Consider the following 22,496-nt stretch of genomic DNA (forward strand, 5'->3'; position numbering starts at 1 on the left):
GTAAGATACTAATGAAAAGCCATTAACTTTGAAATGCCTATGTAGTCTATCTATATGTCAGTCTCCTCAGAATCTTTCTAAACTTTTATAATCAAAAGATTTCTATCAGTTACATGTTAGAATCAAATTAGGTAAAGGAGTATTGTGGGAAGCCAGCCATAGCCCACTGGCTTTTTGAAAGACAACATTTGTTCCTTTTTAAGGACTGCACGTGTTAAACTTGTTTTGCCCTGCACGGAAGAAACCCAGACAGCCAAAGATCTGTAGGAGTCAGGTGCTGTTAACTCCATTTTGTTATGTTAAAGATCTGATGTTATCTATAGGAGCAGGTATTGAGGTTACTATGGTAATCCTAGCCCATAATAGTTCGGTCTTTTCCTTTAAAAGGCTGATGCCTGCCTGCAATAAACGTCGCCTTGATCAGACTCTTGTCTTGGCGTCCTTCCTTTCTCTCTGCCCCATCTCCACCCCGCTGCTCTTTCAGGTTTGAGGCACTGCGGGACAGTGCTCTGCGTCGCCGGTTCGCGACAGAGTATAATCTCAAGTTGTATCCATTTAGCTATAAACATCTCAAGTTTATCTTTCTCTATGACTGAGTAGTACTCCATTGCCTAAAAAACCCACATCTTTTTTATCCATTCATTATTTGATGAGCATTTGGGTTGTTTTCGAGAGTTAGCTCTACAAACTGTTGCTATAAACATGGTTGTGCATATATGATTGTGATTTAATGCTTTCAATTCTTTGGGAAAGGTACCAGCAGGGAATACCTGGGTCAAATAGGACCTGTAATTCTAATTTTTTTTTTTTTAATTGTACCAGGGGATTGAGTTTAGGACCTTGTGTTTGGAAGGCAGGCACAGCGCCACTAAGCTAAATCTCTGGCCCTCTAATTCTAATTTTTTGAGGAATCTCCATGCTGATTTCCACAGTGGTTGTGAAATAACTTGGACACATATGTATAAATATAACATTGTCTCTCTGATGTGAAAAATTGATAAAATGAAATAGGAAGAAACTGTTCAAAATGAAAGGGAAACTCAAGTGGGGAGGGGAAAAGAGGGAAAAACTGGAAACAAAGTATTTGAGACTCCCCTAAATTCCTCTCTTTTGGATACCACAAACACACATAGGAGTCATTCATGCAGAATCTATAGGATCTGTGCTTTTTAGAGAATAGCTGGCAGAGAATCTCTTGATATAGATTATTGCAGTGGCAATGACTTGTCTTAATTTAAGATGTTCACCTAATGTTTGGAAAACATCTGTAACAAATACCTGTCCTTTTGGTGCTCCTTCACTGATCTTGTTTATTCAAAATCCACTGTAAATAGAGGGAGCTCTGCCAAAAGTTACGTGCCGTGGAACACAGCTTGCCGTGATTTAAAAAAAGAAAAAGAAAAAAAAAAAAGAATCACCAGCCAGTCAAGCAGCCCATGAAGGGACTATAAATCTGGCTAGTGGGTCCCCTTCATCTGATTAGCTCAGCTTGGTTCCGTGGCAGTGACCAGATGATCTTTTGTTTGTTTTGGGGTTTTTTTGGTTTTTTCTATGTGATTTGCCTTTTTTGTGTTTTTGTTTTTGAGGTAAGTTCTCACTAAGCTGGTCTCAAACTTGTTATCCTCCTGCTTCAGTCTCCCAAGTAGCTGGGATTACAAATATGTGCCATCACACCCAGTCCTATTTTTTTCTTCAAAATATTGGGTTGGGGATGTAGTTTATTGGTAGAACATTTGTTTAGCACACACAATGCTCTGGGCTTGATCCCCAGCAACTCCCCTCCTCAAGAAAAGTAAATATTAGCAAGAATGCAGAAGAATTAGAATATTTATATATTCCTGGTGGAGTTGTAAAATGGTATAAACACTTCGGAAGCAGTCTGATAATATTTTTTAAAGTAAACATACAAGGGCCATAAGATCCTCTATCCAAGGTATATGTTCAAAAGAACATGAAACAGTATGTCTATATCACCTATCCCTCTGCTGGGTGACTTTCCAAAAGAATTAAAAGAATCATACCACAATGATATATATGCACCCATATTCACAGTGGCACAATTTGTAATAGCTACAAATTGGAAACAGCCCAATTGCCTGTCAACTGGAGACTGGATAAACAAGATGTGGTTTTTCTATAAAAAGGAGTACTACTCAGCCATAAAGAATGAGAAACTAGAGACATTTATAGCTAAATGGATGCACATTGAGGCCATACTTTTAAGCGAAATAAATAGGACACATGAGTAAATACTGAATAGTTTCTCTGGTGTGAACTAAAAGTGTAAATAAGGTTTAAATGGTATAATTGGGAGTGTGAAATAGGAAGAAAATGGCTAATGGGGAAGTGGGAAGGGTAGGGGAAAAGAAATAAGGGAAAAGAAAAAATATGAAAAAAAAATGAAAACAAAGCCTTTGTAAATAGGGAAAGGTGAAGGGGGTGAAGGGAGGGCAGGGGAATGGGGTAAAAATAAGAACCAAGATACATCATGTAAAGGTACAAGATCCTAATGATGAATGTAACTGTATTGTTTACCTTAAATGTACCAATAAACTTAATGGAGAAATAAAAAGAAATGTATGTCTATAAAATGACTAGTATATAATGTTCAAAGCAGCTTTATTTGTAATAGCCATAAACTAGAAACAACCCAAAATTTCACCGAGTGACTGTAAAACATTGTGGTGTAGAGCTATACAAAGGAATACTAACAGCAGCAAACAAGGGATGAGCTAGTGCCACTACATGGATAAAATAATGATGGTAAGTGAAAAAGTGAGACAAGAGATTGGATACTCTCTGATTCTATTTATATAGAACTCTTGAAAAGATAAACTAATTTACAGTGCCAAAGCAGGTGAATAGTTTCCACTGGGGAGAGGAAATGTACCACTCCTTGGTGGCAAAGCAATGCCTCATCCAAACCTGCCCATTTTCTAATCTCTAGAAGCTGTGAATGCATTACCTGTCATGGTAAAGGGGAGGCTGTAGGTATAACTAAGGTTAAGAATCTTGAGATGAGATTACCAGAGATTATTAAAGGAAATCCAATATAACCACAAAAGTCCTTAAAAGCAGGAAATTTTCTTTGACCATGGCCAGGCCAAAGGGAAATCTGGTTGCAGAAGAATGGTCAGAGATGGACTATGCTGGCGGTAAGGATGGATGAAGAGGCTACGGGTCAAGGAGTGAGGGTAGCTTCTAAAAGCTGGAACAACCAGGACAGATTCTCCTGGCTTCTCCAGAAAGGAATGCTGCCCTGCCAATGCCTTGATTTTAGCTCTATGAAACTTGTGTTAGACTTCTGTTCTACAGAAGCATAAAATGACCAAGTTTCCACCGAGTTTGTAAAGATTTGTTAAAGCAAGAACAGAAAACCAATTCATTCATCCTCTTTTCCTGGAAGCTTGCACATTTGAACTTGGTTGCTAGATACCTAGTTGAGTATAAATATTTGCCTTTCCAAAGTCTGTATCTTTTATGTAACCAGATTTTGGCCTCACATCATCTCAGAACCTATCATCTACTTTATAGCTCAGGAGAATTCTGCCAAAGCCTGGTTTGGTCAGGGTCCTTCCTATCATGTCATTGCCCCCAACTGAGTGGGTCATTCTGGTGATGTAGGCCCAGCACACCACACAACAACACACATGCGATAATGAAAAAGAAAAAGAAAGCAAAGAAAGAAAGAAATTAAAACTGGGTCGATATTTCTGAGGACCCTGAAATGTGTACTGACAGTTTCCATTCCCTGAGGATGGCTTTTGATCTGACCTGGTGAGATGTTCAGCTCATCTTGGTTTCTTGCTGCACAACAGTAAAATAAACTCAGGTCTATCAGTCAAGGCTCCGATAAAAATCCAGATGCTTTCCAACTCCAGTTTTAAAAAGCATTCCACAAAAACACTAATTTAGATGCACAGTCTAGGAAAGGTCAGATTATTTTAGGACAGTATTTTTTAGTCAGTGATCTCTGGATATTAGGAATAAACTTCAGAAACTCCAACAGGGCCCACAAGCTGGGGTGAATAAATTGGTCAATGTGGCTTATTTGATCTGTAATAATTGTGACAAAATAAATTACAAACAAAAGTTGAATAAGAAAAAGGCAGGCTTGCCCTGATGCATATAAAGCCCACAGTGCTAAAGGAAACAGAATAATTCAAAGAGTGATAGAAGCAAATCAGAGTGCTTCAAGTACAAGTGACCAGCGCACTGGGCAAAGGCGTGCACTCTAAAGCCACAAAACCCTTGTCAGGCCAGAACACAAAAAAGCCCCTTGGCACTGGAAGAGGGACTACCCATGTTCTGGGAGGGGTGAGGTCATCTGCCACCATAATGGCCAGGGAAGAATGTTTAGACTGTGAGCGACAGTATCTGAAGAGGCTCTCCACATAAGGACATCCTCATCATCTTTCAGGGAGGAGCTTTGGGTGTGATCCTGGGACATCCTACTCGATTCTAACTTCTTATCAAGGTAAACTTTTATCCCATTCCAAAGTTGTGAACCTTGAAGGAGTTAGCCAGTCAACTTTCTTTACCCCACTTTGAACTGTTGGTTGGAAAATTTCCTTTTCCAAGTTGCCTTTATGGTGATATTGGAGTGCACCATACCAGTAACTGGAGAAGATATACTATTTCTGCTCAGGGCCACTCTGTCATTCAAACCTCTGGCAACCCATATCCTAGTTGCTAGGGACTCGGGTACCCTGACCCCATGGGGCCTGATGTGTTTGCCAAGAGTTGTTTCCCAAGCACAGTATGATGGCTCCTCAGGGAGAGGTGTCAAGTCCACTCCAGTAGTCATTCAGCTAAAGGACCCTAATCTATGTTCTCACAGAAGACAGTATTTGCTTACGAAAGAAAGAAAGAAAAGAGGGGTTGTGGAGTGGAGGGGAGGAGAGGAGAGGCAAGGAGAGGAAGAAGCTAGGCAGTGGAAAAAGCCCATTAATGATAAATTTTTGCCTACAGAGTTGCTAATATCATGCCAATCCCCATGCAACACACCCATTTTACCAATAGTCAGGCCATCAGAAGAACATTGCCTAGTACAAGATGTCAGAACCATCAGTGAGGCAGTGGTATCTACTTATCCATAGTATCAGTAAGTGGTTCTCTGTTCTAGATCTCAAAGATTCCTTCTTTTCCAACCTGGTGAATTCTAATTCCCAATACTTGTTTGCCTTTGAATAGGAGGATCCCCCAACAGTACTTCACCAGAAGTATATCTGGACTATCTTTCCTCAGGGTTTTAGAGATAACCCTACTTGTGTGCATGGGCCTTAGCTCAAAACCTGAGAGGTTTAAATTCAAAAAGGGAAACCTATTACAGTACATAGTTGACCTCTTCATTTGTAGCCCCACCAAAGAACGATCTGACATAAACATTGTTAAGACTCTCAGTTTTATAACAAAAAGAAGTTACAGGGATGGCTAGCACACAGTTCACTGACAGCAGTAGTTTAATTAAAAATGACATTAAGGTGGTAGCGCACGCCTGTAATCCCAGCACTCGGGAAGCTGAGGCAGGAGGATCATTGTGAGTTTGAGACCAGCCTGGGCTACATAGTGAGTTCCAGGTCAGTCTCAACTACATAGTGAGACCCTGTCTCAAAAAACAAAACAAACAAACAAAAAATGACATTAATAGAGCCAGATATCTCATTGTTGGGCCTACTCAGATCACTGAAGTAAGAAGATTCCCTCCTGGGACTTCTACTCAAAAGGCAAAATTTATTATTCTCACTGGGGCTCTCCAACAAGAGGGTCAATATACATACTGAGTCCAAATATGCCTCTTAACATGCTCATACAGCCTTCTAGAAAGAGGGCAGGTCCCAAGACCAACATACCCCCAAATGAAAAGGCCCTTACACAACTCTTCTAACCACTCCTTCTGTCATTAAGGTATAGGGAATAGATAGACTTACCGCTCCACGGTAAAACCCAAGCACTTGAGACACCAATAAATGAATGAAAAGAAGGAGGAGGAGGTGGAGGGAGGGGAACAAACCTCATACACTTGTGAACCAGTGGATAACCTCAAGTTTCTTTTCAGGAAAAAAAAGCACCTACTAACTTGTTGAACCAGATAAGTAAAATATTTTGTTCCTACTAAGTAAATTGTGTGGCTAATCTTGCTACTCTTCTGTTTGCTACATTTGAGGTCCTTGTCCCAAGTTATAACATGACCTTTTTTTTATCTTTTCCTGTTTTTCTTGGGATCCTCCTGGATGATTAAAAAAACTGCCTCTAATGACAGTAATTATGTATACAAAACCTTAAAGCTAATCACATCCTTCTCCTATCATTGACAGCTACCTAAGAACTTGCCAGACAACCTAGACAAATGTGCTCAGAGTACAGCCATCCTTCAAGATCAAATAGATTCACTAACAGTGGTAGCTGTGCAGCATTATAGGGGACTATATCTTCTATCTGCTAAGACAGTGGAGTTACATTTGTCTCAAAGAGAAAATGTAATTACTATGTCAGTCCAAAATAGTGAGAGATACAGCACAAAAACTGGATGATCACACTTCTAAGATCTGTAAGAAACTATATGAGTCATGGATGTCTTGGCCAAATACCTAACATTGGACATTTTAGTTACTGTCCTGGACATAGCCTTTATTAATGCTTGTTACCTTACTATTTAGATCTCATAACCTTACTATTTAGATCTTGCATACTTAATCTCTTAGTCAGATTTGTTTTTTCTTGTTTGACAGCCATTAAACTACTGGTGATGGCCTAAACCCAGGATCAAAACCTGCCTACACATCTACAGCTAATCAAAAATCCTCAGAGGAGAAACATGGCTCCCTTGACCCTTTAGATCAGACAAAGAGTTTGTTGGTCTCTACATAGGTAGGGCCAGCACCCACATTCATCAATGAATACAAAGTAGCTATGGAAAACCCACCTTCCTCCTTCTGCAACAGCTAAAGATCTTTAGGGTCAAGGTCTTTCAGGGGGAATAGTACAGGTAGCACAATGGGGCTGGGGAAACTATTCTCTACCCAATGGAGTTTCAGCCACATCTCAGGGCCTTGCACTGTTCTAAGAGAGTTAGAAAATAATTTAACAAAGACCCAGGAAATCTCTGAAGCTCTAGACAAGAGCTCATACATGTAAGATCTCCTCACCTGAACTTGAGTAATAACTCAAACCTTATTAAAGGTTCATAAATACGGACTATGTCTAACACGTATTTTTTAACCAGAGTGAATTCTGGTATACACATGCTCCTTGAACTCCTGAGATTACTCAGCCCTTGTCAATCATTCATGTCAATCTTAGCTAAAGACCCAGGGAGAAGTACCCAGGCTGGGGTACACATCTTTTAAAACCCAAAAGCTAGATATATCTGTGTGTGAAGTGCTTTTTACTTTCCTGTCATCCCAGTACCACTTTTCTGTTCATGGCACATTTTTGTTGGATAGACCTTCCCTGAGCACATTTTCCTAGGATCCTAAATAAATGTATCTGCTTTCTTTTACCATGGATGTAAGCTTTGCAATTCATTGTTCATTATACACAAGAGCCTGGAGTCTATCTTCTGGATCCATCCCATGGTATCAAAAATGCTTCTACAATCTGGCCCCAACCTGTCCACTTGGTCTCATGGCTCACAGCAATCAATTACTCAACAGCTCTTTACTCAGTGCCTGCTAGCTGCTGGGTGCTAGGCTGGCACTGGGTAGTTCCTCCCTGAGGAGCACATGGACTTTAGTCTATAGACTTGTAAATAGATCGTGATAACAGGGAAGCAACTAACTTTACCTGGAGGTATTAAGGAAGAGCATGCAGAAGACTTTGGTACCAAGGAAAAGAATATGAATTTTATCCTTTAGACTGAGATGCAGTGTCTTCAAAGCTGCGGTTTCTCCCCCTCACCCCCAGTACCAGGGATTGGACTCAGGACCTTGCACTTGCCAGGCAGGCACAGTGCCACTGAGCTATATCCTCAGTCCTGGAGGGGTTTTTTTTTTTTTTTTTTTTTGGTTGTTGTTTGCTTTTTTTCCTAGTTATTTGGATTTTTTCTTGTTGGTTTGTTTTATTATGGTACAGTGCAGTGTATCAAACCAGGGCCTTGCACACGCTAGGCAAGCACTCTACCACCAAGCTATAACCCAAGCACCTTTTGGTATTTTTTGTCGGATATTTTAAAATGCTCTTCCAAGTAGCTTTCTTTTTCTTAAATGATAGAATTCATGGCACCCACCATTTTTGAAAGGGCTTAATCAGGGGCTACTTGGGAAGGTTAACTGTTTAAAGACTGAGCTACAGAACAGAACAACTACACTTCTGAGTTTCTGGGGTCATGCTAACACAGTGACTGAGTAGGAGACAGCCACATGAGACAGGTGCAAGCAGGACTGGGCTAGACAGAGGCCCCTAAGAAGTTTAAACTCAGGCCAGTAAGGACAGGTTCACCCTCCAAGCTGAGAAACCAAGCCAATTGTCCCTTTTAAAGGGTACTGAGTCTGAAAGCTTTGGCATTAAGAACAGCTGAAACAGTTAATTCTGAGCAAATCAAGCTCGTAGTCACCCAGTATCAAGGAATGAAGAAGGGAATCAAAAAGAGGAACTTAGGAAATTTTTTATTTGAAATAAGGAGAAGAAAAAAAAAAGCCTCCTGGTTTCTCCAGGAGGGAAATTTGCAAAATGGACTTTCCATGTGACCACTCAGTCAAGAACTTTTTATGAATAAGTGGATCATGGGAATTGCTTACTTGGTTAGTGGCTGCCTATCACAGGTGGTTCTGTGAGTTTAAAATGACAATTAGAACTCAGGCTTTCTCACCCAGTTACTCAGCATGTAGGGTTTAAAGGAAATTGAGATTTTAGAGGAAAAACTGGTTGTTTTGCATTTTTAAATTCTTGGAATCTGTACTCTTAGTACAGAGTGGCAGGCTGAACCAGGAGGATCACCATGAGTTTGAGGCTAGCCTAGACTATCTAGTGAGTTCAAGGCCAATCTGAACTACACAGTGAGATCTTGTCTCAAAAAAAAGAAAAGAAACTTGTGTATCTGATTTAGTTCACATAACATTATAATCTCAGGTACATCCATTTTCCTACAAATGACACAAATTTATCTTTACTGATAGCAGAGTAGTACTTCATTGTGTATAAATACCACTTTTTTTTTTTTGAGACAGGATCTCACTATGTAGTTGAGACTGATCTGGAACTCACTATGTAGCCCAGGCTGGTCTCAAACTCATAGTGATCCTCCTGTCTCAGCCTCCCAAGTGCTGGGATTACAGGAGTGCGCCACCATGCCCAGCTTAAATACCAAATTTTTCTTTATCCATTTACTGTTGATGGACTATATACAGGCCACTTACAAGATTTAGCTATTGTGAGTTGTACCACTAATGTGGGGAGATACACGTCACTGTGATATGATGTCTTTAACTCTTTAGGGAAGATATCTAGAAATAGAATAGATCAGATGAATGGAATGAAATTTGAGTTTCATGGATCTTCAGCCAATTTTTGGATATTTGTCCTTGGAGAATATTTTCTGTGTAAGGTTATGGTGTTCTCTGTGCAAGGTTGTGGCTCTAGCTGCAACAGTGCTTGTTATCATGTATGAAGTTCCTTCTTTTATAACCTCCCAGGCCTCATTTTGTAGTCATTAGAGTTTGACACAGGTGACTCCATTTTGATTCTAACAACTTTCATTCTAGCAACAAACCCTGTGTGAAGACATTTTTGAAAGGAAGCACCACTATTTTTCTATTTTTCTTTTTCTGGTGTGTGTGTGTGTGTGTGTGTGTGTGTGTGTGTGTGTGTGTAGACCGGGTCTTGCTATGTAGTTCAGGTTGGCCTTAAACTCACTATGTAGCCCAGACTGGCCTCAAACTCAAACTCAAAGTGATCCTCTTGCCTCAGCCTGTCGAGTGCTGGGATTACAGACATGTGCTACCTTGGTTGGCTAGCACCACTTGTTCTCATTTCAGTTCTCATAGATACTGGGGTAAATTCTGGGGCACAAAGAAGACACTCCTGCTCTTCCATGGGATGACAAATATAGAAGCAGACCTACAGGACCAGGAATGTTGTTCAGTAGTAGGCACTTGCCTAGCACATGTGGAGCCCTGGACTCAATCATCAACAACAGACAGACAGACAGACAGACACACACACACACACACACACACACACATACGCACACACGGGAGTGGGTGGAGATCCCAAATTATCAGAATTTGGTAGGCCCAATGAGAAAAAGGTATAAGGACTGGTAAACTCATACAAAAAGATCAACTAATCACTCAGTCTAGCCAGTAAGGGAGGAGGGTATCTGAGAGGGCTTCCTGGGGGAGCTGAAGCCTGAGACATTTATTTTTCCCATTTAAATACTTACAATATTAGAATTAGAAAATTCAATAAAACATCTGAAATCACCTTCCAATTAAACATTTTGCTTTTGGCACAGTGAAACAGCATGTTACTTGCCAAAATCCTTTTTCTTTCCTTGGTACTGAGGACTGAACCCAGGGGCTTTGCACTGAGCTAAATCCCAGCCCTTTTTAAATGTTTTATTTTGAGACAAGGTCTTGCTAAGCTGCCCAAGCTGGACTATGATTTGCAAACTTCCTGCCTCAGCTCCCAGAGTGCTGCAATTACAGGGCTCCATCACCAGGCCCTAGTCTATGTGCTTTGCTATGTAGTTCAGGGCTTTGGTACTAATACCTATAGGGAGACCCTTCATAATGAAAATCTACATGCAGGACTTGTCTCTCCCTAAGACCTAGTCTCTCAAAAAACCTAAATGAATCACTTCTGTAACACTGAAATTCACATTTGGCCCTTTTCTCTGTAATGCCAAAGTAAATTATTTAAGAGTTCTTGGAATAAACAACTGAGTAAATTTACCAAAAGGCCTAGACCCAATTCAGATATATGAAATATGTTTCACTATCAAGCTACTTAAATCTTTTTCTCCTACATATATAGCTCTGGTCCCTAGAAGAACATTTAAAATAAATATTCTCCTTTATAAACACCAAGAATCATGGTCTTATAGCCATGACAGTAAGCTTCTAACTTAATTTCTGATATAGAGGAATCTGCTTACTTTTTATTCAGAAATTCTACAAAGTCATATGTATGTCAGCTGAAGACAGGATGTGGGCACAGAAACTGGGATCACTAAGGGTTTAGGTGAAATTCAGATGCATGCACAAGCAATAGTAACATACCTGTTTTGTTGGTGATAATTTGTTTTTCTCCTGAGCTTCTGACCAGTTTTCCACAACAATACTCCAAAAGAGATCTAATTGTGTTATCTCAGGGAAAACTGTCTTACCAAGGTGGATTATGTAAAGGTGCAAATTTTCAATGATGGATAATGTCTTTATATTGTATACCTTAAATGTACCAGTAAAATTAATTTCAAAAAATAAATGAAAAAAAAAAAAAGAAAAAGCGTCTTTACCTTGAAGATCTAGATTCTAAATTCACAAGAGTCCTTCATTAGTGAACTGGGTAGCAGATTAAGCTCATGTGGCCCAGTGAAGGGCCAGCAGCACCAGCTGACTTGAGGGAGCCTGAAGAACACTTTCCTGTATGTTCAGGAATTTGGTTATTAATCAATCTCATCAGGATGCACATAGAATTTTCCTATCTAGTTTTCTTGAAGCAAAACCTACAGATTAAATGGAATGCAATCTCACAATCTTCCAATGAACAATGTGGAAAACAGTGGCTGGAGGAATGCTGGCCCTTTAACAGGTGAGGGCAGGGAGGAGTTGGGGTCTCTTTAAAGCTGAGAGGAGCAAACAGGCCCTGACTGCCATGGCCACCCAAAGCAGGAAGAACAGCAACAGTGAAGTGGTGGGTGTCATTGTGCACAGATGGTGGCTGGTGCTGTGCATGAAAGAAGTGCTTCTCTTCTGATTCCTAGCCCTGTTCTTTATTTCTGTCCCACTGCAGAGGGGGCTAAGGGTGGCCGTTTATTTCCAAGTCTCTTTCCTGCCCCAGGTTTACCTTCCAGAGGCTGACAATGCTTTCTCAGTGGAGGACAGAGCCGTAGAGGAAGACTGCCAGCCTACCAAGATGAAATGCCTTGAAGGTATAACCAAGTTGGCCCAAAAGTTAGGGATATGGAGACCTGCCATTCTGTTTCAGCATAAACTTGGCCACCAGGATTAGCGGAAGTGATTCCAAATTCTTCCGCTTGCTAGTTACATTACACAGGGTGACTTGAAATCATATTAATAGACTTTATTTTCCTTGCTTATGTAGTAAAATTATAACAGCATTGACAGGCTGGAATCACTGAATCACTGTTCAATGGACAGATATGTGTAAAGTATCTGGCACATAGGATTAAATTGAGTCAGAGCAGCTGCCTCTTATGCCGTTAAAGAGGCAACAGAAGGGGCTGCTTGGTGGAAGAAAGCAGCTGGAGATGAAAGCCTGTAAGGCACTCTATGAGGTCATCAAGGAGGCAGTGTGGCAAGTAAACCTCAGCACCTGTTAGTTCAATTTACTTTAGAGGGGGATGGTGTAGGGCACAATGAGGTAGGGAGACCAAAAACCTTTAAAGCAGAGATGTTGGGCAAAAGTGACTCTAGAGAAGACTGACGACAAACAGAAATGTTAGAGTAGCAGCCAGTCTAGCCTGGGCTCATCATGTGGAACCTGTTTCTTCCTCCACAGGTTTCCGTTTACACCAAAGACCAGGCAAGTTCGGTGGCCCCTCTACTCCTAAGGGAAAAGATGAGAAAGACAAGATAGCAGAGGAGGAGAAGGAGGATTTAGATCCATGTTTGGTTGCAGATCCAGATGAAGAAGAAAATGATCTTGGGGCTCCAGCTGCCCTTGACATCACTCATTACATGCAGGTGCCCTGGCAGGAGCTGGGAAAAGGGTTGACCCCAAACTGTCCACAGCTCAGACTGTTGCACAACACCCTTCTCTTCTCTGCCACTTTCTAAGGTTCTGAATTTAACATTTTCTGTTTCAGGCTTGAGACTGAGTTAGGGACTCTCTCTCTGACCCTCTTCCCTCCTAGTGCCACTATAGTTTCTTGATGCTGATTCATCTTAAAAACAAGGCCTTATCCTGGCTATGCATAGCCCCCCTAATGGTAGTGACCTGAATTCCTATGTTTCAGCAGTCCATCCTTATATTTGTTCCCTTGGTGTCCATAATCAGTGGAGAGAGACAAGGACTACCATGTAGCAATGAGGTGACTCAGACTTTCAACCTCTTCCTAAGATACTCGTCTTGCTTTTTTGGGTGAAGAGGGATCCTGGTCCCTTTGGCTATGAAGGCCAGGTGTCATTGTCCCAGGTATTGAAATGACTGGCTTTGCATCCCCTCCCACATCCCTATGAACACAAGTGAATGTAGAAGACACCACGGGGGCCCATTTGAACGTGGGTTTTCCTCCTTCCTGTTCCAGAAAAGTCTATCCTGCTCTCCTGGACTCAAGACCCCTGGTGTGCTGGGGATGTCACCTGCCTCCTTGCACTTTGTGTGGCAGGTGAGTCTACTCCAGTCCTCCTATGAGGAGGTGACTGGGTGTTAAAGAAGACTCCATCCCTGAGTCCATGCTGAGTTTCCATCAATTATGTTCACTCTATCCTCCTCTCTGCTCCCTACTCTCTGCTGTCTTTTGGTGAGATAAGCACCCCAAATGAGGAGTGGGTATGGGAGCTGCTCCATCATGTAGAAGAGATTGGTAAATACCAGATTGTGTGCTCAACCATGATGCGGATGGACAAGATGGTACGGGGGTAACTGACCATTCATATGGAAAAATTAGAGCCCATTTCTACCCTATGAAAGATTTCAGCAGATGAGCAGTACTAACTTAGGGCTGGAGGGAACACCTTCCCTCAAAGAACTGCACAGTGGGAGCATGGAGGGCAAGATTCAGAGACCAGGAAATCCTGCAGGAAGAACTAGAACTGCTCCAATGAGGTCTTCAGATGACTCAGAAAAGAGTGTTGCCTTGGTGGCTAAAGACACAGAGCCTGAGAGAAGACTTAGTTACAGAGAGAAGAACTAGAGATGTTGAAAAGCATACATCCCCCCATACTCTCAGGGACCTATGACCCGATTTCTAGGAGGTGACAATACTGGTGAAAAAGCCGGGAACCACTGTCTGATGCCCTCACAGCTAGCTTGAAGGATCCCCAACACAGAAAATTTGGGGGGAAGTTTTTTAAAGGGAAAAGGCAGGTGGCAGTGTACAGGCAGGACAGAAACTGAACTTGAGCAGGTTCTCTTGGCAGATGCTCCTCCAACCACCTTCGAATTCCTCTCTCAGTCCCTGTACTGTCACCAATTTCTTTCCAGCCTACATTTCCCAGCACCAGCTCTCCAGCTCGGCATTTTGGACCTCAACAGCCCCTGATAGACTCATCTTTCTTCTGCAACCAATTACCCTCGTGGCCTTCTAGGCTCAGGTACTGGTTCAGGGTGCCAGGAATTACACTGACAGGTTTAGTTCTTTCTAGAGGCCTCAGGAGCTGGTGGCTGAAAGAGGATGAGAGCCACTAACCGTTACTACAGAAAAACACAGGAACCTAATACAAAAATTTGAAGTATAGTATAATCTCTTCTCCCTCACGGATGAAGAAATGGAGCCACAGGGAGATTAAAGATTTGAAGTCAGCTTCAAGTTGTCAGTTGACAAAACTGACAACCAGGCCAAAGTTTTCCTACTGTTGCAAGATTTTCTGCAGCCAAATTGCAGAAAAATACATCTTGAGGGTGGAGAGTTAGAACTGTGCCATTTCCTATTGTTTGATAGGAGGGGGATAAACAAATAGGCTCTTAAACATCCATTGGAGCTTAGATTATTTTTCAGCCATCTGACCCAGCTCCACCCTCAGCACCAAAGGATCCTGCAGCAGCAGCAGCAGAGTCAAACACCAAGGTAAAGCCACAATGATGAACAAGCTCCAGGGGTGCCTCGCACAGGCTGGGTACTGCCTAGTGGCCAGACATCTGCCCCAGTCCCCTGCACAGGTGGCACCATCTGAGGCTGTTGTCCAACACCGCACTCTTGCCCATCACGACCAGAGGTCTCTTCTGCCTGCTCACCACTCCTTGGGAATTTCAGTGTGGCCGGGGTGGTTAGGCCTAAAGGGGTGTTCCTCCTGGTTTAAAGTCCCACAGCCAAGAAGACTTGGTTTCAGCAGCCAGACCCTTATGCTAACATCATGACCCGAAAAGAGAAGGAGTGGGTGATAAAAGTGCTGATAGCTCAGCTGCAGAGCAAAAACCCACATCTGGATGATTATTACTATCAGGTGAGTCCCCAGGCATTTGTGGCAGCTTTGAATTATGGGGCCAAAGCGGCTGAGACTTTTGGAGCCTTCTCTGATCCTCTCTTTAACTCATAAAACCTGTATCTATTTGGGTGGGAGAGACAGTCACTACAGGACAAGGGTCATTGCTAGAATTGACATCCCAAGTTCTTTATTTTCTAGTCTACACTTAAGCCAAATGGGATTATTTATGATTTCCTGAACACTTAGGCTTTGTCTCCATACTTTGCTAAGAAATTCCCCTATGCACCTTGGAAATATGAACTTTCCCAAGTTTGTACACTTTCAGGAGTCTTAGAAATATCTTGTTGCAAACACTCTTCTATTTTTTTAGATCTAAAACACAGAGATCTTGCCAGGTGTGGTAGTGCATGCCTGTAATCCCAGCATTTGGGAGCTGAATCGGGATTATTGTGAGTTTAAGGCCAGCCTGAGCTGTAAAGTAAGACCCTGTATCAAAAAAGCAAAGTTAAACATAAACAAGGATCTTAAATTGTGAGATTCAATTTGTTGAATTAAAGAAATACTGACAGACATTTTAACTCATTCTCCCCTGCTTCCTGTCTCCCTTTTATCATGGGGCAAGTCTTTGTATACTTTTTCCATGAGTTACCAAACATCTATGAGCTTCCTATCAATATTCTCCCCTTTACTTCCTTTCCATTTACATTACTTTCTTTTCTTTCCACTAATTTAAACCCTCCCCTTTTTGCCAGGATCATTGAAAGTGAAAATTTTGTACTCACTTTTTTTGGGCAGTGCTCCTAAATGAAAAATCCTATTCTTTTCTTTCCCCCCTAACTCATAATCATAACTTTTTAGTTATTTTAATTTAGGATTCTTCAACTTGTTTTAAGATGTGAGAGCTACTGAGCAAATCCAAAAATTTATACAATTGGTCCAATAGCCAACTGACAAACACATCTATAGTGCTTATTCTGGACTCTGAGCTGCCGATGGTCCTCAGATCATCAGATAAACTTTGGTTTAGGAAGGTGCAGGTGGGACCACAGGTTACAGTGAGGAAGAGCACAGATGCTGTGTAACACATGAGCTTGGAACAAAGAATGCCAGAAGCTTGCAGAGACTGGGACAAGTGATCCTTCTGGCTCTCCACTTTGCTCTCTGCCCCATCATCAGATCTGGTACTGTTACCTAGCTTGTCAAGTATTGTTTCAAGAATCCCAAAACAGCCAGCACAGAGCTTAACTCTTTAGAACAGCTTCAAGGAAGGCCGAGGTACTAGGGTCACTTCCAGAAAGATTGCTGTAGGAAAGGATGCACTGAGAGGTTATACTTAAGAATCTTAATTCTAAATTCAAAAGATGAACATAGTTTTTTTGCTGTTGTCATTGTTCCTTGGATTCTCAGAAATATTATGAGAAGCTAGAGAAGGAGGCAAATGAAGAACTACGTGGACAAAGGAACAGGGTTCGGTCTCCAAAGTTGGTGACACCTTATATTCAGAAGGCAGAGACTTATGAATCAGGTAGGACTGGGCTGGTCTACTGATTTGGGCTGGACATCTGGTTGGGTAGTGGGTGGAAAGGGGAGAGGAATCTGTCTCTTCTAATTCCTTTCCTACAGTGGTTCGTATTGAAGGCTCCCTGGGCCAGGTGGCTGTCTCAACATGTTTTAGTCCTCGCCGAGCTATTGATGCTGTATCTCATGGAACTCAAGAGCAGGTAGGAACATTACTTTCCCACGAACCTTTTTTCCACCCTCTCCTGTTTCAAAGAAGGATCTAGAACATCTTCATGTTTGGGTTCAGATTGCAACGTAAGAGTGAGGAAGCAGCAAAATCAGGCTGTGTCTAATCTTTCTAGTTCAAAGCTTACCTAATGTGAAGCCTGGGCTGCTGTCGTGGCATTGTGGCTGATGGCCAGAGACACTTTTTTTTCCCCCCCAGATTTCTCAGACAGGGTCTCACTATGTAGTTCACGCTGGCCTTGAACTCACTATGTAGCCCAGGCTGACATGAAACTTGTGGTCATCCTTCTGCCTCAGTCTCCCAAATGCTGAGATTACTGGTGAGAGCCACCACGCCAGGCTCCATAGACTCTCTTCTCCTAGGATCCAGCAGCTGCAAGCAGTCAGAAGCTTCGGGTATTATGCAAGATTGAGAGGGTGAGATATCAATTCCTGGGGGGAGGAGTTCCTGACTTACCTTTGAGAATGGGAGAGTGCTCAAAGTTGCCTCTTATTTTTCCACTCTCAAATTCCCAGATGTTCCTGCAGTTACTAGAGATAGAAGAGGGCCAGAAGGGACTTCCACAGACCTGCCACTCTGGGCAGCAGAACAACCAGATTGAGAAGCTCTTCCAAGCCTTAAAGACCCAGGAGCAGAGCAACCTAGAGTGAGCATGGGAGAGTCCCAGGAAGGAAGGATCAGCAAAATTATTGATCTTGATGCTATCCCTCCTTCCTAGCATGTAGCACTCTCATGCTCTCTTCCATCCCTTCTTCTTCCCTGCCTTTCTCTCTTTGTACTGGAGATCAAACCCAGGAGTGCTCTACACTGAGCTACATTCCAACCCTTTATATTTTTTATTTTGAAACAAGATCTCACTAGCTTGCCCAGACTGGGCTCAAACTTGTGATCCTCCTATCTCAGCCTCCCAGAGTGCTGAGATTATAGAAAAGCACCAACATACCTGGTTTATGGCTCTCTTTTGTGTTCTAAACTCTGAAAGTGCTCTCTTCTCTCCCTCTGCAGGGAGACAGCGGATAGCTTCCTACAGGTGCTCTCTGTGAGGAAAGGGAAAACCTTGGTGGCCCGGCTGCTGCCCTTTCTGCTACCTGACCAGGCTGTTAGCCTTCTTGTGATTGTCACCCAGCATCTGCCCCTCCTGATCCGGAGGGATGGGACTGACCAGGTACCATGAGTTCAGTGTAGAAAAAGATGTTCTTCTGAATGGGTTAGGGGTCTTGCCTCTCCTCCATTCTCTACCCCCTGGAATTGCCAGCAAAATGCCTGCCTGACAGTGAGCAGGGCCAGCCCACTACTCTCAAGTGAGGAAGTTGGTTACAGAACAAACTACTACCCAAAAAGTAAATCATCAAGTATGATGAGCAAAAGAAAATAGGTTTGTGCTGTGAATGTTTGAGAGAAAACAAGCCTACCCCCTCACCCCCATAAGTTTTGAGGCCTTACGGGAAGGCTTCATAGAATGGGTGAGTGCTGCAGGACCCAAAGTTAGAGAAGGAGAGTAATCAGCGGAAAGGCCCAGGAAGTAACCTAACCAGGAAAAAGCCAAAAGCAGTTCCCAGAAATGGACAGGGCTGTATGCAAGGCAGGAGGAAGTGAAGTTACAGTGAACTTTGGGAGAAGAGCTTCCTGGTCTTTTTCAGGCCCTGCACATGTTGTTGAAGCCTCTGGGAAAATGTATCAGTCATTTGACCTTCCACAAACTTCTCCAAGGACTTCAGGGGTTAATATTGCTAGCACCTGGCTCCTCAGAGCACCCAGTCACTGTGGTACTTCAGAACCAGGTAACATATCTAGGAGGCTTTTCTTTTCCCTAGATGGTTTCTGAGTCACTAGTGGGGAGTAAGAGAATGTTCTCTCTCCACAAATCTTATCTTCTGTAGTGCTTCTGAACTTCTATAAGATCACCTGGAGAGCTTACTTGACATCAGTTCCTTGGTCCCATACCCAAAGAGTCAATCAGAAGGGGCTCCCCGCTCAACCTTGTGGTACTGTGGTTTGCTACTTGGGTCTTTACACTGAGCTACACCTTCAGCTCTTTTATTTTGAAACAGGTTCTCACTAAGTTGCCTGGGCTGGACTCAAAACTATGATCCCCATGCCTCGGCCCCCAAGGGTACTGGGATTACAGGGATGCACCATCACGCCCAACTCTATCTGCTTTTGTAACAAGCTCTCTCCTACTGCTGCTAGTGTGAGCCTCTAGAGCAGATGTCCCCAATTTTTTATTTGTGTGCCTTCTAGTAAGAAATTCTGAACCATACCATGCATGTGTTTATAAATCACATAAAACACTGTAATAATAATAGGTTTATAACAAATACAAGAAAGTTTAAAATGATGTGACTCTAGATCACATTCTAGATGTGAAAGTTCTGATAGTCTTCCAACATTCTTATGTATTATCTTGTGTACCCCATACTGAAGGTTTTTGCTTACAGTGCTTTTTTTTCTGTGGTATCCACAGACTACCTGCATCTAATTTCTGGACCAATACCTGATCTATACACAGATTCTGGGTTGGAGCACAGGCGGGTACATTTAATCAGCTCTCAAAGAGAGGTCTGTGTAAACTTCAGAGCAGTGATTCTTTAGGGAAAGTGAAAGTTCATTGGCTAGTCAGTGTAAAACCTGACAGCTCCTGTGGTTATTGGTCTCCGTCCATAAATGTTAATCTGCCCTCTAGTTAGGAAGATACCAGAACTAAGAAAGCCCTAAATGCCTAAAGTGAACTCATTTTGTTCTGCACTATGTATATCACTTGCAGTTTGGAATATCTTTGCTCTATGCCCTGCTGAGTCACGGGGAGCAGCTGGTGTCCCTGGATTCTTCTCTAAAGGAACCCAACAAGGATCACACAGCTTGGTAAGATCATAAAGGCTCTGTCAATAGTATTTCAGGGATGTGAACCAGGCGAGCTATTTAATGAGTGGCATTTCCATTATTAGGGAGATGGTTAGGCCCAGAAAGAAATATCAGGATTATGGCTGGTTTTGTTTTTGTTTTCTTATAGTACCCTAGAGTGTTGATCTTCCATAGGAAGCAATGTAACAGTACTTCAGGGGATAAGTTTTAGAGTCACAGACCTACATTTGAGTTCTAGATCTATCACTTGTCAACAATACAATTCCTTACTGTTTCTTTAGTGATGATACTGATCCCTGAGAGTTATTCAGATTGAGCACAAAAGAAGATATGTAAAATTTAAGCATTGTCTGGCACATACCAAATGTGCAATTGTCATCTTTTGCTACCTGGGGTTTGGTGGTTGTGATAATAGTGGTGGAAAGATAATACTGAACCTTGGCCCAAGTGAGTGTGTTTCTTGTATAAATATGAAGACTCTGACTGTGTTTCTTCTTCCCTGTCCCTTAGGACAGACATGGTAGTTCTGATTGCCCAGGAGATAGCTCGAATGCCTATAGCCTTCCTGGCAGAACCCCTAACCGTCCCCAGCAATCTGCTTCCCCTATTCTGTCGCCTCATGGACAAACAACTGGTTCAGCAGCTGGAGACCAGAATGGAGTAAGTGATGGCAGAAAGAAAGTCACAGCCCCTGTTCAAGCCCAATCTAGAATATGTCATTCACTGAACCACTTCTTTTAACAGGTTTCTCTGGCTTGAACCACCGGTAGTATATGCATGATTGGCCCATTGGGCACTTTGTACACTGGTGTCAGAACTGGGACAGTCATGCAAGTACCACTGATGGTTCAAGCTGCCCAGCAGTGAAATATATGAATTACGGCCCTATCTCAAACATGTTAAACTAAGAACATGGAGGATAATGCGCTTTCAAAGTACGTCAAGACACACTGGCATTTACTGAATAATCTGACATAGGTTTGAACCCTACTGCCTATTTCTTCAGCCAAACCTTTTAATTTATTCTTAGGTATTTGGTTATTTATAGACCTATTGAAGGCAAGCATTGACTTGAAAATAATGAATTATTCATTCAAGAAATATCTGAGGAACAACTATTACAGGATTCAAACATAAATAACATACAGGTTAACTCTGGCCTCAAGTTTTACTGTCTAGAAAGAGCCAGGTATTAAACAACAAATATTTATAAAATGAAATTGTTGCAGTTAACATCTATTTTCTTTGTAGGGGTGTCTAATCAACTGGTCAGTTTGTTTTGGAATACCTCTACCAGTATGTAGGTGGCTTAATCATCAGACAAAAAATTATATGAGTACTCTACAGCAATCCAGACAATCTGAAGATATTTCTCATGCCTTGGGATATTGGAAAGCTCTGCCCCAAATATTTTCATTTCCTTTCTTAAAATCTAAATGTTCCTAAAAATGAAGCATGGATTAATAAGATAATTAAAGAGGTAATCAAATGATGTGTTGAAATTTGTAAATTTTGAAACTAAAACATTATGAGTGAACGTGTTAAGATATCTTTATAAGGGGTCAGGCTCTTGTTATATATAACAAAAGTTTAACCTGGGACAATGCTGCGGGTTTGCCAGTTTTTATATAAAGAAAATACTCTATGCACTGGATATAAATATCTCCTCCAGGATAGGAAATGTTTAATTTCATTTTTTATAAATAAGGTTATGTACTTATCAACTAGGATACCTTTTATGATCCAGGCACCTTTCTATTAATTTATCTATTTTTGTACCGGGGATCAAATTTAGGACCTTGTCCCTGGGAGGCAGTTGGCAGAACCACTGAGCTAAGTTCTCGGCCCAAGGCACCTTTTTAGACAAGAGGTAACAGTAAGGAGCAACAGAAAGCCATTGCTCTTATGTTCTGGCTGGTCAGGAACGGACCACAAAATGTCAAGTAGTGATAAATATTACGGGTGATTAGAGTGACTGGAGTGGAGAGGACTTCAGACTGACTTGTGTGAGAAGGCAGGTCATAGGGACTACATTAAGCTGAACCCTTCGGAATGGAGGGAAGAATGTTAAAGCACCTAACACATTGCTGCCCAACACCTCTCTCCTCACCCTGCCACTCCTCTCTGCTGACAATCCTGGACATCACTTTTCTGAGAAAAGAGGTAATAGGTGCTCCACCATCTCTACCTCTTACTATTCCATCTCTCTGCCTGTTACAATGGGTATTGACCTCAACATTCGGGTCAAAACCTCTATGATGGCTCAATACTGGAAGGCTTGGTTCTTGCTACCAAGTAAGTGGCACCACTCCCTAACCTGTGAACACCACAAGAAGCTAAGAAGGCAGGAGCCAATTTCCACAAAGGAGGAGCAGCCGAACTAAGAAAGCAACCGGTGACAAAGCGAGAGCACCCGCTAGACTAGGCCTTCACATACTCCTGAGTGGCTAATGGGGTGAGGGGCAGCTTTAGCTTAGCAGAACCATTAGGGAAGTCAAGGAGCAGAGACGACGTAGGGCGCTGGGGGCGGAGTCCCGAGGGAGCGCTGAGCTTGCTCCGCACGCGCATGCTCGGTGCCCTGGGTTCCGGGAGGAGCGGCAGGCGGGGAGGGGCCGACA

The 22,496-nt window shown here is 42.3% G+C and overlaps 1 protein-coding gene across 2 annotated transcripts; it reads left to right on the forward strand.

Annotated features, from left to right (window-relative positions):
* The first annotated feature begins 11,783 nt into the window (after positions 1-11,783).
* Positions 11,784-21,278, forward strand: Patl2 (PAT1 homolog 2). 2 transcript variants are annotated; one of them, XM_010624866.1, is made up of 16 exons: positions 11,784-11,853; positions 12,001-12,091; positions 12,682-12,866; positions 13,430-13,510; positions 14,329-14,438; positions 14,843-14,911; positions 15,146-15,287; positions 16,677-16,794; positions 16,893-16,990; positions 17,379-17,432; positions 17,532-17,662; positions 18,022-18,181; positions 18,657-18,797; positions 19,781-19,878; positions 20,389-20,538; positions 21,130-21,278. In XM_010624866.1, the coding sequence occupies exons 1-16, from the start codon at positions 11,815-11,817 to the stop codon at positions 21,137-21,139; spliced, it is 1,677 nt and encodes a 558-aa protein (XP_010623168.1). In that variant the 5' UTR covers positions 11,784-11,814; the 3' UTR covers positions 21,140-21,278. The 2 variants fall into 2 exon arrangements, with proteins under 2 accessions (XP_010623168.1, XP_010623169.1); XM_010624867.1 differs by lacking the exon at positions 18,657-18,797.
* The last annotated feature ends 1,218 nt before the right edge of the window (positions 21,279-22,496 follow it).

Source organism: Fukomys damarensis, unplaced genomic scaffold (assembly GCF_012274545.1).
Source record: "Fukomys damarensis isolate Sample0158 unplaced genomic scaffold, DMR_v1.0_HiC HiC_scaffold_17, whole genome shotgun sequence".
NCBI classification, from domain to species: domain Eukaryota; kingdom Metazoa; phylum Chordata; class Mammalia; order Rodentia; family Bathyergidae; genus Fukomys; species Fukomys damarensis.

Bases quoted from the DNA above. Each gene is read 5' to 3' on its own strand.
- Patl2 (XM_010624866.1), top strand. From the start codon at position 11,815: ATGGCCACCCAAAGCAGGAAGAACAGCAACAGTGAAGTG. The intron at 12,867-13,429 runs GTGCCCTGGCAG...TTCCTGTTCCAG, and splicing joins ACATCACTCATTACATGCAG to AAAAGTCTATCCTGCTCTCC. The intron at 15,288-16,676 runs GTGAGTCCCCAG...TTGGATTCTCAG, and splicing joins TGGATGATTATTACTATCAG to AAATATTATGAGAAGCTAGA.